This window comes from Erythrolamprus reginae, chromosome 7 (assembly GCF_031021105.1).
Source record: "Erythrolamprus reginae isolate rEryReg1 chromosome 7, rEryReg1.hap1, whole genome shotgun sequence".
Taxonomy (NCBI): Eukaryota; Metazoa; Chordata; class Lepidosauria; order Squamata; family Dipsadidae; genus Erythrolamprus; species Erythrolamprus reginae.
Window position 1 is genome coordinate 54,014,506 of NC_091956.1, and position 19,127 is coordinate 54,033,632.

Sequence of the window (19,127 nt, forward strand, 5' to 3'; positions counted from 1 at the left end):
GAAAGTTGCCTTGTAAAAAACAAAACTCCTCCCTTCCCCTCGGCAGTCACGTAGGGACAGTTTAGCCCAATTTTTCCTCCCAAAGACTAAAGAGGGAGACTTAGGGCTTAGAAATGTATGGATTCCTTCTTGGTACACCCTCACTGCATTGCAGAGGAAAGAGCAGGAAAAAGGAAGAAATATTTAGGAGGCATTGTATTGTGCAAAATATCTCCCCCTTCTCCCATAAGCAGAATTATTTTTCGTAGAAGTGTACTAAGAATTTACCTCTAATATATGTTCTGCTTGTTGTTCTCGGTCAAGCTTTCTTGAAGTTGTTGTAATTAGACCTGTAAATATATACATAAAATAAATTCATTAAACATTATTGGTATGAGAAGAAAAAGAGAATATCGTCAACTTCAATTTTATAATCTAATTTTGTTACAAAAATATTGCATTAGTCTGTGTATATGTATTTTCTAAGCCTATTTCATATTTGATCCATTCCTGACATATTCGATGCTGTGATAATAAGCAAGAAAGTCTTAATGCTAATGGCAGAGTAAGAGAAAACCACTACTAAAGAATTCAGCCAGAGTTCAGTTCTTTATTTGCTTACACATAGCAAACAGAAACTTGCCAGAAACCTGGAAGATTCTAGGGAGTGGCTATCCTTATTATTATGCTCTGTCTACTAGCCAGCTCAGGGTTGTGTTACTTCGTCTCCCTCTCCTTTCTGGAATGTGCTCTCTTCTTCCTGGAAAACTGCTGTCAACCTATTAAGCCAGCCAGGGGTGGGTTCTACTTACCTCCCCACTGGTTTGCATTGCGATGGAAGTGCACGTTTTGGAAGGATGGAAGGCTGATTCAATGTTGAGCCAGTCAGAATCAAACTCCTGGCAGTCAGCAGTGAATTAGCTTGTAATACGGTGTTCTAACTACTGTGCCACCATAGCTCTTAACAATTTTTTAACCAAGTTACAATATAGTGCACGATGAAATATATATGGCAGCTAAGAAAAAAAAATCATCAGAACTGAAGTGTGGGCATAATGCCATATATTCAAGGTCTTACAAAAAGCCACCAGAGTAAAGTCATCCTCAACTTTGAAGGGAGAATGTTCCAGAGACAGAGGCTAAGCATAGAAGGAATGACTCCTACTTCCTGCCAACCAATATTCCTTGGCTAATGGGAGCTGGAACCCACAAACGTGTTGGACCAAACTGTGTAATTGATATTTAAGAAATTTATACAGTTTTCTTTCATTTTTGTTGGTAAGAAATGGCCAATGTCAGTCATAGACCAGGATTGTAGTGTCTGTTTAAATATAAATAATGGGTCAGGAACAAGTATAGAAAATATAAAAATGCATTTTTATCTCTTTTGATAATTTATAGAGTTAGCCACCTGGAGATCCCAAACAGCGAGATGGGTGCTACATAAATTTAATAAATAAATAAATTTCTGTATTTGTTCTGTGCCTTAAAATGGAATAAACTCCATATTTTCCCAACATTTTCTGGAATAATTGCAATATCAAATTTAAGACTGCCTTTGTGTTCTTTGACTAAAGTGACCAATCTTTCAGTTACACTTTAAATGTATTTTTAATACGGGCAAGATTGCACTGGCAAATATAATACTAAAATATTATAAAAGCATCTTAGTTTCATGATTAAATGGAAAAATTAGGATTCTTTAAAGATATGAGGATATCATTTGGTTCCTAAAAATAGTGAAATCACGATTCCTATTTGTCAAAAGTAAACATTTTAGACCTTTGGGGACTGCATCTAATCCTAGAATCATGAACTGCTTTAACTGAATATAAATTTTATTTTCTTTCAATGTTTTTCTCCATGTCCACTAAAGTGACATGAAAGATAACACTTTGGAAACAAAACTAGCAAATTATGAACCTTATTACTTTTTAAATTAACTGAAATATGACAATAATATGTTTCTTAAAGTTTTTGTAGAAAAGTAGAAAAGTTTATGATGGTTTGACTGAGGATAGTCAAACTAACCAAAAACATTGAAACATTCGGGATGGATTATTATTTAGTTATTTGTCCCCAGGAACAATATAATTGTTGCTACTAAGTAGTGCAATTTAATTAACTTTGAAACATGTTAACGTGCAATTGGTTGGTAACCTTATCCAAGGCAAGAATGCATTCTATAGAGTATGACCATATACCAATTTAGAGATGGCAACATTTAAATATAAATTTTAAAATCAATTAGTTCTTAACTCTTTGTAATACATATGTGTGTACACACATTCATGAGACTTTGTTCTTAGAACAGTGGAAAGTTCCAAGTAAAAGTCCAAATCTCCCATGCAGCAAACTATGTAAGTTTCAGCTAATCCTGCTCCATTGGCCCAACCTTACTTCTACAGTACATTTGTCTTAAGAACCACTATGTAAGCAAGTTTTATATTCACAGAAGCAGCAGAATACAGTGAACCCTCGAGTTTCGCGTCCTCGAGCATCGCGAAAGGGCTATTTCGCTAGTTTTCAACCCGGAAGTAAACTCCACCATCTGCGCATGCGTGCCCTTCCATGCATGCGTAGATGGTGGAGTTTCCCCGCCGGGCAGAGGCTTCCCTGGGTCTTCCCCCTCTTGCCCCGGTAAGACCCCAGCGGCGGCGCGAGCAACGGCGTGGGCTGGCGGGCCGCACGCGCGCGGAAACCCCAGCTTCGCTTCCCAGCTGGGAAGCGGAGCCGGCAACAGCGTGGGCGGGCGGGCGGCGCGCGCGAGCTTGGGGACACCCCAACTCTGCTTCCCAGCTGGGAAGCGGAGCCGGCAACAGCGTGGGCGGGCGGGCGGCGCGCGCGAGCTTGGGGACACCCCAACTCCGCTTCCCAGCTGGGAAGCGGAGCTAGGGTGTCCCCACGCGCGCGCGCGTTGCTGGGGAAAGCGCGCGCGCTTGGGGACACCCCACCTCCGCTTCCCAGCTGGGAAGCGGAGCTAGGGTGTCCCCAAGCGCGCGCGCACCCCAGGCGCGAGCAACAGGGTGGGCGGGCGAATGGCGGACGGCAGTGGAAGTAAAAACACCATCTGCGCACGCGCAGATGGTGTTTTTACTTCCGCACCGCTACTTCGCGAAAAATCGATCATCGCTTGGGGTCCTGGAACGGAACCCTCGCGATGATCGAGGGACCACTGTATAACTATAAAGTAAATTTAAAAAATTCTTTGAATTTAAGTATGCGATGGGATGGGCAGTGAAGGGCTGCAAAAACATTTAGTACCACACTATGGGCGTAGCTTATTATACGGGTGTGCCTTGATGGTCATGTGACCGGGTGGGAGTGGCTTCTGACCAAGATAAGTTTTCAAATAGGTGCTTGGACTTGTTTTCAATTGATTAAGTCAAATTATTTATTTATATTTATTCATTTTTTTATGGTGCCCTTATCCTTAGACTCAGGGCGGCTTACAACATGTTAGCAATAGTACTTTTGAACAGAGCCAGCATATTGCCCCCACAATCCGAGTCTTTATTTTACCCACCTCAGAAGGATGGAAGGCTGAGTCAACCTTGAGGATGGAAGGCTGAGTCAACCTTGAGGATGGAAGGCTGAGTCAACCTTGAGCTGGGGATGAGATTTGAACCGCTAACCCGCAGATCTAGCAGTCAGCTTTAGTGGCCTGCAGTACTGCACTCTACCCATTGCACCACCTCGGCTCAAAAAGCCACAAGAAGGTCAAATGATAGACAGCATTATTTGCTGAAGAGCACAGTAACATTTTAAGGTTTTGTACTGAACCCACAAGGTTCAGTATGATAACAGATTAGGCAACTAAGTCAATTTTCTTTAATTGCTATAACATTTCAGTTCTAGATAATGATTAAAATAATTAAAGCTTTTATGGGTAAAAACATACTATTTAATTATTTCCTATTTTAAAAGTAATTAAGGATCATACTAAGGCATTAAATAAGGAAGGACAATAAAAAAACTATTAAGTATTTAATAAATAGTGCATGAACTTTCTACCTCCACATCATCCCCCCCCCCGTGAGGTCAGCAGCATTAATGGGGATGGGCAATTAATGTTTCCACGAGAAACCATCCACTAAACTGTCCTATCCCTTGTGAGATGGAGATCATATTAAATTTAATAGGGATTTAAAAATGTATCTTTTTCTAAATAAAATAGTTTGCCTATTATATCTTGTTTTAAAAGCAAATGGTGCAGATTTGTTTTATCTTAAGGGTTCTTTCTTTCAATACCAAAATATAAACAAAAATGATGTCATGTACAGTTTGACCAGGACTGTGGTCATCTTCGGTTTGGCTGAATACTTGGATAGCTTCAAATAAGAGAGAGAAAGGAGTCCTGTCTCTCCCCCCCCCCCGGGATTTCTTTACATTTGGAGACTGTAAGGAAAACAAGCTGCTTAAAATTCTAAATCGTGAAGCAAAAATGTCTAATAAACACATGTAGTTAGTTTTCCTTTAGCCTTGTGGCTTCAGACTTTGTCCAGGCTAAAGTTCTTCATGCTTCCAGCTAAAATGTGGGCACAGCTTTCCCATTTATCATTAAACTGCCCTCTTGCACTATTAACTATCAATAATGCAAAACACTCAGCTCAAATGAATGCTGAGTCCCTAATTAAAATGTGCTTTTAATGGACTGGTATGGAACATTCACAAAATAGAAAGGAAATAACAAGAATAGGATCTCATCAACTGTATTTTACAGCCTGAAAGATAATTATAAGACAGCATTTGGATATACTTTCAGTCTCTCTTTTTGACCTCTATGCTTCTGGCGTGGTTATTTTCTGATTTCTAACAGATTGGACATCAATTAGCATATTCCACCATATGGCACCATCTATGTTAGCGCATCATTTTAAGGCTGTCTAAGAACGTTCTTCAAAATCTACACTTTTCTTGCATTTTTACATGCTAATTCTTGGAATTAGTTCCAACTAGACAGACATGGTGAAAATACATAATGCAAACATCTATTCTACATTATATATAGCAGTGTCAACACCAAATGTAGTATACTTTACTTACAAGTAAATATGCACAAACTCATAGCAAAAAAGAGATAATGGTATATTATAAAGCTGATTGAGTTATAGAATTACAGTTTTCTTAAAACAGTTTTAGAATTGCCAGTTACAGAATTTCCTTTAAATGGGAAGTTGAAAAGCCAGAGATACATTCCTGGAAACCCATTTTAGAATGTTCTCCATTTCAGGCATGAATAGTTCTATTAGGTTATCCAGCTTAATCGGAGCTTAAGTAAATTCCCATCGTAACACTTATTAGAAAATTTAGACAGACTGCATTCTACAGCCTTAAAACAAATTACTACAAATTGCCCAATTAAAGGGCAAAAATGCAAGTATTCTTGAGATAATGTCATTTCTATAAAGGTATTCCTGATACCTTACCTTTAAAATAGTTTTCTTTAACTGAGTATGCATTATAAATAGGCTTAATGAATTACAATCTCAATTATACTGACATCCAAAGGGCTGTCCTAAAGTATAACTTGTGAATTAATAAGTGGGTAACAGTGCCCTATGGGTAGCAGATGGTACACCTACTTAGGACAAAGTCAATAAAGTATATGCTGGCAAACTTGTTTGATTGCTATGTTTGTCAAGGAAGTCTACAGGACTTCATGTGCTAGATCAAAGGTTACCATTTTAGTCCATACTTGGTATTTTGCTGTAACAGTCATTATGTTATCAGCTGTCAGGAAACACTAGAATTGATTTCAGAAAAACTACAAAGTACCGGCATTAAAGTGCATATGTGCCTGTACCAGACTACTTCCTCAGTCTCTAGGCAACATTAAGATGTTAAGATAATGAATCTGCAGATTTTGCAAGAATTAGACTTTTAAGTCATATAATGCCACATGAGAAGATGGATCCAGATGCTGGCTTGTTGCCCAAGAACAACACATAATAAAACCAACATTCAGAGTATAACAAAAGGAACTAGCCACTCATAGCTTTAACCACTCACTACAAAAGTCCTGTTTATGGGCACTTTATATATTTTATATGAATTCTCAAACAGTAGATAAGAATTTAATTGCATAGAATTTAAAATAATCTGGTAATTTTAAAAACAAAAGATGTCCTGTTCACAATACCATAAATATTGTTTCTTGAAAGGACAAGGCAGATATTTATAAAAATATAAATTAAACTTTTAATCAATATTTACTTTCAAATAAAAATGACAACATTTTGGGCAACATTTTTTGGAAGGATAAGACTTCAACTAGATGATACCTATATAGTTATGAAAAATACTTGACCGATTGGACAAAACTTCAATGTTTTATTACTATTTATTTATTTATTTATTTATTTATTTATTTATTTATTGTATTTGTATGTTGCTCACTCCAAAGGGACTCTGAGTGGCTAACAATCGGAATAGACACAACAACAATAAAAACAGTTAAAATCTAATAATAAAAGTCAGTAATAACAGTAAAAACATAAAAAACATACATGTTTACAATCAGCCTAATTCCAGGCCTGCCGGAAAAGCCAGGTCTTAACGGCTTTCCGGAAGACTGGAAGGGTGGAGATAATGCGGATCTCTGGAGGCAGTTGGTTCTAAAGGGTCGGAGCCGCCACAGAGAAGCCTCTTCCCTGAGGTCTCACCAACAGACATTTTTTGGTGGATGGGACCTGGATAAGGCCACCTCTGTGGGCCCTTACTGGCCACAGCAAGATATGAATGAGGAGGCGGTCCCGTAAACTAACATATTAGTTTTTGCTTTAGGATAAATCCCCAACATAATTTTAAAGCAAGTGTTGTGTTAGAGGAATTGTTTTATGAATTAATTGAAGATTTAAGTCACTTAATTGACTATTTCAATAGATCTACTTTAAAGTTAAAATAATATATTTCAATATTCAACTGATTTTTGTATTGTAATTTCAAAGAAAAAAAATCCAAGCTTGGTTTAGAAAAGTAAACCCCACTTTGATACCATTATTTTTTATATATGGTTAGTGTCTTTGATTTTTAAAAAAGGAACTGATGGCAATGAATCCTTTGCTGATCAGCTTGACTGACTTCTACATAATTTGTTCAACAAGTTGTGGTTAAAAGAAATCCTTGTTTCCTGTGATAAGAAAGATACACCATTTTATACCTTTTGGCAAATTTAATTCTAAAACTAATCTACTGAGCACTTATACTGCTTATCAAAGCAAACTATATATTCTTTAACCAAAATACAGCTCAACGCTTATTTCAACTTCCTCATCTGTGCATTGTTCTACAATTATATACAGAAGTTCTGATGAGACTTTATGTGAAATTTCTTTAATCTCAGTTTCTCTCCACTCATGTACTATTCTGTTGCTTAATTTCCATTTGGTTAAATTAAAAGGGGCTAGGAAACCGGAAAGCTCAAAGATAAAGATCAAATGTAGTTGATGGCTATTTTTAATCTACTTGATTATTTCATTGTGTTTGAGACTCAAGATCATCTGACTCTGAGGTTTGTTTGCTACTTAACAAGAAAGGCAAAATGTACCATACCGCTTAGTAAAATAAAGCTCATCTAGATGAAATATCTTTATTTTTCCACTTTGTTTACTATTTGAAACTAGTAAACTATTTATTTATTTATTTATTTATTCATTCATTCATTCATTCTTTGGTTGGTTTGGTTTGGTTTGATTTGTATGCCGTCCCTCTCCGAAGACTCGGAGCAGCTATATTGCCAAACTATCTAGTAATCTGGCAAAAGACAAGATATGCAAGAGTTCTGGTCTAATGAAAAAAAATTTAAAATATGCAAATTAGTCTGCGGAGAGGGGCGGCATACAAATCTAATAAATAAATAAATAAAAAATAATATATAAAAATAGAAAGTATATTTCCTTGAAGACAAGGTGTAAGTTGTACAGAATATGTGTCCAGAGTCTGGGCAAGAGAAGAGAAAATACAGGGTTATTTAAAAAGAATGAGCCAATTTCATGACTTCAGTTCTCAAGCATTGCCGTGTAATGAATTAGTGACCATTTGAAAGAGGAGTTGTCTAGGTTTTGAATGATTGTCACAGGTACAATATAAACAAATTGTTCTTCTGGCAACGTTCAGTTGTTTGTTTACCCTCGGTGAGTCCTCAGGAAAAGTTCTTGTGTTCTCGAGTTTATGAAAACAAATTTGATTGTCAAGGTGCAGCATGTTTTAGAAGGCACCTAACTGTGTGTGATTTAGTTCTTGTGGGGATATGTAAAAGATTATGTTTATGTTCCACCACTACTCACTTGATCGCTGTTGTTATAAGAGGCAATCTTTAAAAGTTGTTCAGAATTGGCAACTGATCCCAGGATGACTGTAATCTTATTAATTAAAACTGGTATCCATCCCCATTATACCTATGCTGCGTCAATGCAATGGCTCCCACTCCATTTATGAAAGCAGCTTGATTTGCTTCTAAAGATTAAGTGCCATTCTATTGTACTATCTGGAAGATAGCATTTTCCTATATGTGTCTTCAAACTTCATACTCGAATCAGATTAAGGGAAACAACTACTAGAGTCACAAATGATACTTTAGTTAGTGCATATTTTGCATATTACATAAATATGGCATTATTTATTTATTTATTCGATTTTTATGCCGCCCTTCTCCTTAGACTCTGGGCAGCTTACAACATGTTAGCAATAGCACTTTTTAACAGAGCCAGCATGTTGCCCTCACAATCCGGTCCTCATTTTACCCACCTCGGAAGGATGGAAGGCTGAGTCAACCTTGAGCCGGTGATAAGATTTGAACCGCTGACCTACAGATCTACGGTCAGCCTGCTGCGCCACCCCACCTCATATGTGCACTTTCTTATGTGTTATGGGTTGATACGCTGATCCAAAAATTGTGCTTTGTCATTTTAAATTCAGCATATTTTTTAAAAAACTAAAAACTCTAGGGGAATGATGCACATCTCCTTTTCCTAGCCAAGCGAGCCAGAAAAAGACATATTCATGCTGTATCACCAACATGACTATACATTGAAGCACATTGAAGATCCTGCCAACAGGAGCAGGAGCTCACCTTGTCTTATGGTGCTTGAATCTCAAACTGCCAACCTTTTGTTCCCAAGCCCAGTATCTTAACTGGTAGTTTACCATTGTCTAAACTAAACTGAACACAGTAGCTATTATAGGACAATTAATAATTTTTGTCCATTATTATCACAATCAAGAATGCATAACAGCACACATTTCAGCTCAAGATGCTTTTTTATATAGGAACCTAGCAAAATGTATTGGTACTAGGCAAATGCAACTACAATTAGAGCAGGTTTGGCTCCAGTCCATTGAGAATTAGTCATTTTTTATGCATATTGCAATGTATTTATTTATTATTATTTATTGCAATATTGCAATGTAATGATTGCAGTCTCCAGGTAATTAACAAACCTCTTCTTCACTTGAATTCAAGTAGTTCATTTGGCTGAGCTCTTCCCTTTAGAGAAGCTTAAATCAATTTTTTTTACCTTTCATATGACACTTTCATTATAATAATGAAATAAATTGATTTCATTTCTTAAAATTCAAGGAAGTAGAATAAGGAATGTGTGCCAAACCTTTCCTCTCAATAAATTTGACGCCCAGTAGAAGACAAAGTACATTCAGAAAAAAAATAACAGAGGTGTCAAAAGATAAAAACACTGGTAAATCATGCTCAACTGCTGATTACTTTGTGTGTGTGTGTGTATACACACATATACATACACACACACACATATATATACATACATATGCTATTTTTTGTCAAGTCACCATGGTATATTGAGGGAGCATCATCACAGCTTCCTTTTTGCCTCTCGGCCCTACCATGGCCCATATTCCAAGGCAGATAAGTTTTTTTCATAGCTGACAACTATAATCCATAAGTGTAACATATTTTTGCTGATAATGAAAAGGAAGGGAGACTACTATAGATCTATTTCAGGCTTATTTGCCTTCATCAGGTAGTCACACCTTTACTGGGATTGGAACCTGGCGCTCTGCCTTGTAAGGCAGTGGCCTTAGCTTCTAGGCTACAGGCTCACCTCCTGTATCAGCTTGTACTATTATGTGGGATTATGTGGGATTTTTTCTCGGGTCACCCTAGTATAGTATATTGAAGGAGCATCACAGCTTCCTTTTTACCTCTCAATAAGCCCAGAATAGATCTATAATAGTCTCCCTTCCTTTTCATTATCAGCAAAAATGTTACTTACACACACACACACACACACACACACACAATTTTGTTAAAATATTGTCATCACATTAATGATATAATCCTTTATTTATATGGAACCTTTCCACACCAGTTTTATATTCCAGTTGAATATAATGTTACATTCCATCCTTCCGAAGTGGTAAAATGAGGACCCAGATTGTGGGGGCGATATGCTGGTTCTGTTAAAAAGTGCTATTGCTAATATGTAAGCCACCCTTAATCCAAGGAGAAGGGTGGCATACAAATTGAATAAATAAATAAATAAATAAATAAATAAATAAATAAATAAATAAATAACCAGTACAGATTTTTTTTGAATAAAATATCTAATAATTATGCTTGTAATAACAAAATAACAAGATAACTCATAAATCTAGCTCTGAAAGCTATCAAACGTCTATATTGAAAATTCATAAATTATTGAAAATTCTATAAAAACATTAATCACTTCCTAAACGAATGAGACAACTAAAAAAAATTATCCCCCTGCAAGACAAATGAATAAGGCACACAGACATGCATAATATAGGCACTAGGGAGAAATGCTGAACCAAACAGTTGCATGCACTCTTTTATGCATAGTTCAGTTTCACTCACTGATTCCTTGACGAAAGGAAAATAAATGACAAAAGCTGTCTGAAAAATCAATGCAATGAGATTGCTAGATCTGATGGACACACACATTTGTTTTGATTACATTATCTACATGGATTTGCATTAATCCTGACCTGGAGAGCACTTTACCACATGCACTTCCATATACTTATTTTCTGAGACAAATTAAATTTAAGATATTTAAGTCTGCATTAATGAAACTGCATATATTTGTGAAATAAATACAAGTCAGCCAACCAGAATTCAACAAATTAGTGGCTGAAAATAAAATACTTTGAAAGTTATGCTCTGAATTTTATTCATAACATGTTCAGCATTCCCAATAAAACTATTTCCCCCCTTTTGGGCCAATATTTAAATTGGTTTTGCAATAGCAGTCCTAATATTATCCACATATTTTTCATACAGGTACATATAATCTCTCAAAGTCTCAAATGATTTTCTCCGCTTTAATTTCTATTTAACAATCTGAAGAATCAATTTACTGATGTAAAGTTCACAAAATAACATCTGCCAGCCACTTACCAGTTTTAGGATTTATATGAAAGAATCCTTGTGGATTTCCACTACTAATCTTATAAGTGAGCTTTTCATTAGAGTTTGAATCTGAATCAGAGGCTTCAATCTGGATGATTGAAATGTCCTTGGGTGAGTTTTCCATAACTTCTGGGTAATAAACAGGCTGCGAAGTTTGTGGAGCATTATCATTAACATCCCCAACTTCTATGTAGATTTCAATGAATGAAGACAGAGGAATAACACCTTGGTCCGTTGCATAAACAGTTAGCCAGTAATGAGAAGTAGTCTCTCGATCAAGCAGATCAACAGTGAATATTGTACCTGTTTAGAAAGAGATACAAAAGAATGAGAACTTCTTTGTATGAAGTATCAGAATTAACTTGATAAGTTTTTAAATACTTTTTCCCTACCGGACAGGTAAATATATTTTTGCTACTCTGTAAAGAAAAAAACCCAGCTTCCTATATTCATAGAAAAGTATAATGTTCAAGCCATTGAATTAAATAGATATAATTACAGTGATAGATTCAAACTAAATTTAAACCGCTCCAAACTAGACTGCAGAAAATACAACTTCAGCAAGAGTGATCAACATCTGGAATTCACTACCTGACTCTGTGGTTTCTTCCCCCAAACCCAAAATCTTCAACCTTAGATTGTCTACAGTTGACCTCTCCCATTTTCTAAGAAGTCTGTAAGGGGTTTGCATAAGTGCACCATTGTGCCTAAAGTCCCTGTCCTACTGCCTTTTTAAAATCAATACTTTCTATGTTATGTTTATATAAACTACTATCCTATACTTGATTGACAAATAAATAAATAAAAAAAATAAATTATGAATCAGAATTATAAGAAAGAAAAACTAGCACAATTAAATCTACATATAATTGTCTACATCAAATATATTCCAAATAATATTTGAGCTGCAATATTGCCAAAGCTGTTAACAGAAATGATCTATTCTCACTTGCAAAAACAGGAAATAAGTACCTTAATGTGCAGTAGTACTATAAACAGGTTGCATACTCTTTAGAAACTCCTGGTTTACTCTCGTGAGTTTTTTAGGAGGAGAATTACTAGTTAATGTGGAAATAGTCCCTTGCATTTCTCGGCCATGGCAAACTATTCTTCTCATAGAAAGGAACCTACGAAATTCAATCTTTCCCCTTACTACTATCCTATTGATCAGATTTAAACAATACCTGTTCAGATGCATTCATGGTAAGGTTAGAACTGAGTACTGCATGAGTTGAATCCAAAGTCAGAGGAACTGTTTAGTGAAAGCCTGCACTGATTGATAGGCAAAGCAGATAAAGAGCCTAAAGTCAGGCACCGGGAAATGTGCTTTCCCTCTCAGGACACTTTGGCCTAAGATGAGGATGGATGCCACTTTTTAGCGGTCCAGAAGCTTGTAAAAACTTTGTGTTCTAGAGCAGTGGTCCCCAACGTTTTTTCCACCAGGGACCAGTTTCAGCAACACAATTTTTCTATGGCCCAGTGGGGGCGGAAAGGGGCGTGGTTGGGGGTGGGATTAAGCATGGGGGTGCTGGTCCTCCCCGCCCCTCTTTCCCGCCATCGTCCTGTGGCTGGCAGAACCTGCCTCCCAAGCCCTCTTGCCCAGCGGGAGCTAAGCGCTGGAGAGAGGGGGTCAGGCTGGCCCTCCTGCCTCCCCCCAGCCAAAAACGCAAAAGCGCCCCGCGGCAGAAGCCAAAAGAGGCTTGAGCCTCTCGGTCCTTCCCGCCCCTCTGTCCCATCCATCGTCCTGTGGCCGGCAGAACCTGCCTCCCGAGGCCTCTTGCCCGGCGAGAGGCGAAGCGCTGGAGGGAGGGGGTGGCGGCATGAGGGCCGGCAGCTGCTGACTCCACGGACCGGTGCAACATGCCCCGCGGCCCGGTACTGGTCCGCGGCCCGGTGGTTGGGGACCCCTGCTCTAGAGCAATGGCTCCCAACCTTTTGGGCACCAAAGACCAATTCCGTGGAGAGAGGTTTTTCCACGGATCAGAGGAGGATGTGCTTTCCTGAGCGGCATGCATCCAGTAAATGGGGCTTCATTTGTTTGTGTGGTCCAGACCCTAGGCTACCCCCTCCCATTCTAGACAACGTTTGGGACTTCAGTGCTGTAGTCTTCCGAGAACTGGAATTACGGACTTTTTGCAGAAAATATATACAGTATTTCTGTTATTTTATGCAGTATTACTATTACTTATTGGTTATGTGATGACTATTTCCACAAAGGATGAAACTGATTACAGTAGTATACAAATGTACAAATTAAATAAAAGTCAATAAATTAAACTACACATTCAAAAGATTTGGCTACATCCATATATTAACAACTAACCATTCTCTTCAATCCCAATGCAGCAACACCAAAAAAGAATTAATGACCCTTATTGGTTAATATATTTTATTACTGAGTATGACAAAGACAATTGTTGGTTAATATAATTTAAGTACAGTAATAGCTCGTCTTACGAACCACTCGTCATACAAACTTTTTGAGATACGAACTCAAGGTTTAAAATTTCTTTGCCTTGTCTTAAAAACCCTTTCCGTCTTACGAACCTGAGCCCGGGTCCTTGGTCTCTCGTACTGCGCATGCGCTCTCTGACTGCCAAAGTGATTCCCCTGCCTTGTGACTGTCACTGCCGGGATTTCCTATTTGCTTGCATGGGAATTCCCTGCCAAAATTCCCTGCCCCCTTTTGCTTGCATCTGAGATGGGAATGCCGGAGCTGCCCCATTTCCCTGCCACTTTCCCCTCTAGCCCTCCACTTCCTCTGCTCTCTGCAGCCACCCCATCCTGCTGCCAAAATCCCCCTAACCTGCTGCTTCCTTTGCCCCATCTCACTGCTAAAATCACCCCTCCAAAAGCTTCCTACACCGCTCCAAATTTCTCCAAAAATCGCCACCCCAAAATCTTCCTACCTTGCCCCAAATCCCTCCAAAAATTGTCACTCCAAAAGCTTCCTAACTTGCCCCAAATCTCTCCAAAAATCGCTCCCCCAAAAGCTTCTTAAGCCAACCGAAATCACTTCCAAAGTCTTCCAAACTTCACCTCTCCTTTCAAAATGCCTTGTGTCTCCTTGCAGCCTCTCTTCACTCCATTTGCCTTCGTTAGTACCTCGATTTGGGAGGCATAGGAAGTGGCTGGAGGGGCTATTTTAGAAGCAATTTGGGGCAAGATAGGAAGCTTTTGGAGTGATGATTTTTGGAGGGATTTGGGGTAAGAGAGGAACCTTTTGAAATGGTGATTTTTTTGGAGAGATTTGAGGCAAGATAGGAAGCTTTTGGGGGAGCGACTTTTGGAGAGATTTGGGTCAAGAGAGGAAGCTATTGGAGTGGCGATTTTTGGAGGAATTTGGGGCAACGTAGGAAGGTTTTGAAGGAGCGATTTTGGGAGATATTTGGGGTGGCATTAGGGTTCGTTAGGACCTCCATTCCTTGCTTCTCCTAGCTGTCCATCTCCACTCCATTAGTCTTCACTTTGTCTGCCTGCCGCTTTTTTTTTTAATCCTTAAAGTTTGGATTTTCCTAATGGGTTTGCACGCATTATTTGCTTTTACATTGATTCCTATGGGAAACTATGTTTCGTCTTCACCTTACGAACCTTGTCCCGGAACCAATTAAGTTCGTAAAACAAGGTGTCACTATATTCCCAATTCCAAAAAAGCCTAACTATCATATACAGTATTGAAGTATACTATGACAGGACTTTTAGTCACCAAGATTTCAAATCTTTTTTCTCTTTTTCGTTCCTTGCTATCTCTTTCCCATGAAAGCATATTTAAAAATATAGGGATAATAATCACCAGAATTAACTCACTACAAGCCAACATTAACTCTGAAAGAATGGTTGTTTCAATTGAACCACATAATTTTAAAAAAAAATTGTTTCTAATCCTATCCTGCTTACTTAAAAAAAAAAAAAATCAACTATCATACCTAGTTTTAAATAGGTTTAAGTTGAATTTAGTTCCAAATGTTAAAAATGTCTGAATTACCACCAGATGTCACTGTAGGAAACATTTATAAAAGTAACAGTGATGAAACAATATAAAAAGCAAAGTAAACCAACAGAAATTTGTATCCTAAACATATTTTTATTTTTGTTCTTCATGCAAAAATGATCCAATTTTATTAGAGAAAAAACTATTAATTGCTTTGAATCATGCAAAGCCAAGTTATTAATGCAGGTCAAATTGTCATTTATATAACATAACCAACTCAAATTAATACTTGCATATTTTAATCACCACCTATTGTAGACTACAAAACAGAAAAGTCTTTACATTCTACATAAATATAGATGTATTATCACTAATATAATATTACACTGTCAGATTTTATTTTCCTTTAGAAATTCCACAAGACGACTTAGAAAAAGTGGTTTCAGAGATAACTGAAGCTAGCAAGTATTGTCTGAATGAATTGAGGGAACTGTATTACAATGTCCATCAGCAGACCAGTGAAGAAATTATCACCTCTTTGATATAAAAAATATATCTTTCTAGCCAATTTACAATTTTTATTCATTTCTTGTAATTAATTTCTCCCTGCGTAATGGAGACGTAATGTGGCATAGATCTTAACTGACAGGAAGAATGTGCTATATGCATGCCAGAACAACTCTTGAACTTCACTTGGGTCAGAAAGAGTAGGGTAGTAACTAATTTCCCAGCTAATTTTATTAAAAGGAATAAGGCTACATATGTTCAGTTGGAAAAGGTGGTACCAGACTCCTCCAGCTTTTTTTTCTTTGTCCCAGTTCTTCAAGTGTTTACAATTTGATCTTATCAGTGATTCCAGCTTTATTCTGAGAAACCCAGGTCATGTTGTAACCCAGCCAACCCAGTTGAATCTTGCACAGAAACTAAAGATGACTCACCTCTAGCAACAGACCCTGCAAATTATGTACTGACAAATAGCAACACTCCTGATGTTATTTTATACAGGACAGTGGGAAATATTCAGTTGCAAAGATCTATATGATCCTAAACATATTTTATCAGCCTTATCCAAACACTTCTAATATTCGCACCTATTATTATACCAAGTTCCTTCAAATTGGATTCTATTTATCAAGGTTTAAGAGTTGACTGGAGAACATCTCACATAGTAGGTCATATACATACAGAAATATTGAAACGGTTCACAAACTTTGTGAACAAACACAAACTTTGTGAACACTTCTCAATATGTCTGTATCTATATGACCTGTAATGTGAGAGTATCTCCGGACAATTCTTAAAACTTAATAGAATGCAATTAAATTAGTCAAACACATTATACTTGTTCATTGATTTATTAAGGGACATAATTTAACCCTCAGTACTGACTTGGAATTTCACTAAGTAGGCAGAACTAACTCATATCATTTCATGATATTTTCTTTTAGTCCAAAATAAATGTACTATCTAGAGCAAGTTTAATCAGAAAGCAAATTTAATCTGAAGGTTTAAAGGACAAGATGGAAGAAATGATGGTTAGTTAAAGCACAAGATGAAAGAAATGATGGGTAGAATGCAAGAAGATATACAGAATGAAGAGATCAAAGAGTTATAGCTTAGCTGGCTCCAAAAGCTGTTGGTCCTATAATTGGACCTTAAAATGAAGATTCCCATGATGTCTGGCACAAGCAAAGATTTCTGGGAATCCTTTTTAATGACACCTTTTTCTGAGGTATATGATTGTTGTAATGTTGTTTTTAAGAAAGGGATTTAGTATTAAATGCTAAGTTAATAATTATTTTATGCCAACTCAGGTTCGTGTCCTACAGACTGTGTAGACAAATGCTTATTAGAATTTTACTGAGTTGATTCTAGTACAATAATAATTTGTAACTCTTGCAAGGACATGCCAGTAATTCCATACATTCCATCTACTTTTACCAACTCATCCTAACCTTAACCAAAATTACTTCAAATATCCAAATATCAATGACCATTGTTTCAAAGCAGTAATCTGTTTTTCTTTGGTCCAGGACTCATTTATTGATTCTTCACTATAACTCTATCATTCTTAGGCTCCTCTGTCATACTACACAGTTGTTTCAACACTTTGTAATCTGTTGTGACTCTGTGAAAACATGGATCCAAAATCATATTAATGTTATTCCATATTAGTGTTATTCCAGATATTTTATTGTTTAAAACAGCTACAACTAAGGGGAGCCAGTCTACAACACAAACACAAATCTTAGCATATTACCAGTACTGTACTGGGTTTTTTTAATGAGATGATCAAGTGTTGGTAAAAAGACAAGAAAGGATGAGGACTGACAAGGTAACAAGAAATTGTATTTTAGTTGGTTGAGACAGTAGTTAATATCCAGCAATTATATTCCAAACTGAAGATCACAGAATATCTAGTAGATGCAGAATATTCTAGGATCGCTTAGATAAATCTGCACTAAGGCTTAGCTAAACTCCAGAGGAATTAAATGATTGTGATGGGTATTGATTGCAACCATTATTACCGTGTTTCCCCGATAGTAAGGCAGTGTCTTACTATCTTTTTACCCCCAAAAGCCCCACTGTGTCTTACTTTGGGGGTATGTCTTATATTGTCCTGGGCAATTTTTTAATTTCTTATTTTAAAATATGTAATAAATAAAATCTAGAAGTGGCAGAAGCGCGGGTGAGTGGAGGCGGGCAGGAAAGGCACGAACCGAGGGTTTTAAGCAGAAGGCGGGGGCGGTTCAAGCAGCGTTCCGCCGTCGCCGCCGCTCCTGCGTCCTTCGCAGAAGTTCTTGAATGGTGGCTATTGGGTCCCTTCCAATTGCCCGGCCGGCGTCGCCTTAGTCAGCAGCGGAAAAGCAAAGGAAGCAGCAGGAGAAGCGAAGTTCTTGAATGATGGTGGCGGCCCTTGATCGCAGCCGATGAGGATCGGCTTTCTTCGCTTCTCCTGCTGCTTCCTTTGCTTTTCCGCTGCTGACTAAGGCGACGCCGGCCGGGCAATTGGAAGGTACCCGATAGCCCTTTTCGTCGCCTTTCCCGGCGGGGAGAGCAAAGGCGGGGAGAGCAAAGGCGGCGGCGGGAATAGTGGAGGCGAGGCGGAGAAGAAAGAAGCGGCGGATAGCTGGCGAGGCGCCAGCTAGAGGGCTGGACCCCCGCCGCCGCCTTTGCCTCTTGCCCGGCAGGAAAGGCGACGAAAAGGGCTATCGGGTCCCTTCCAATTGCCCGGCTGGCGTCGCCTTAGTCAGCAGCGGAAAAGCAAAGGAAGCAGCAGGAGAAGCGAAGAAAGCCGAACCTCATCGGCTGCGATCAAGGGCCGCCACCATCATTCAAGAACTTCGCTTCTCCTGCTGCTTCCTTTGCTTTTCCGCTGCTGACTAAGGCGACGCCGGCCGGGCAATTGGAAGGGACCCGATAGCCCCTTTCGTCGCCTTTCCCGGCGGCAAAGCGGTGGGGTCCAGCCCTCTAGTCGGCGCCTCGCCAGCTATCCGCCGCTTCTTTCTTCTCCGCCTTCTCCGCCTCGCCTCCACTACTCCCGCCGCCGCCTTTGCTCTTCCCGCCGGGCAAGAGGCTGGGCGAGCAGGCCGAGGTGCTGGAACTGGGGGTGCCTGTCCTTGGCATGAACGGCGGGCAGGTGGCGCTCGGCACCCAGAGTCCCGTCTTCTCGCCACTGCCCGAGCTCCCTCCGGAGCCTGCTGCCGCCGCCGCGCTTCCTCTGCCGGCCGAGGAGTCCTTATCCGCGCCGCGAACTGCTCCGACGCCTCCCTCGCTTTTAGTACCGTGTTTCCCCGAAAGTAAGACATATGT

General features: G+C 38.8%; 1 protein-coding gene across 6 annotated transcripts in view; it reads right to left on the reverse strand.

The window, feature by feature from the left end:
• FAT1 (FAT atypical cadherin 1) overlaps positions 1 to 19,127 on the reverse strand; it is a 152,012-nt gene that overhangs the window by 72,674 nt on the left and 60,211 nt on the right. For all 6 annotated transcript variants that reach the window (XM_070757585.1, XM_070757586.1, XM_070757588.1 and 3 more), the window contains exons 3-4: positions 11,372 to 11,686; positions 268 to 329 (exon numbers count right to left, since the gene is read on the reverse strand). In XM_070757585.1, coding sequence (XP_070613686.1) covers positions 268 to 329; positions 11,372 to 11,686 — 377 coding nt within the window. The remainder of the gene's footprint in view (positions 1 to 267; positions 330 to 11,371; positions 11,687 to 19,127) is intronic.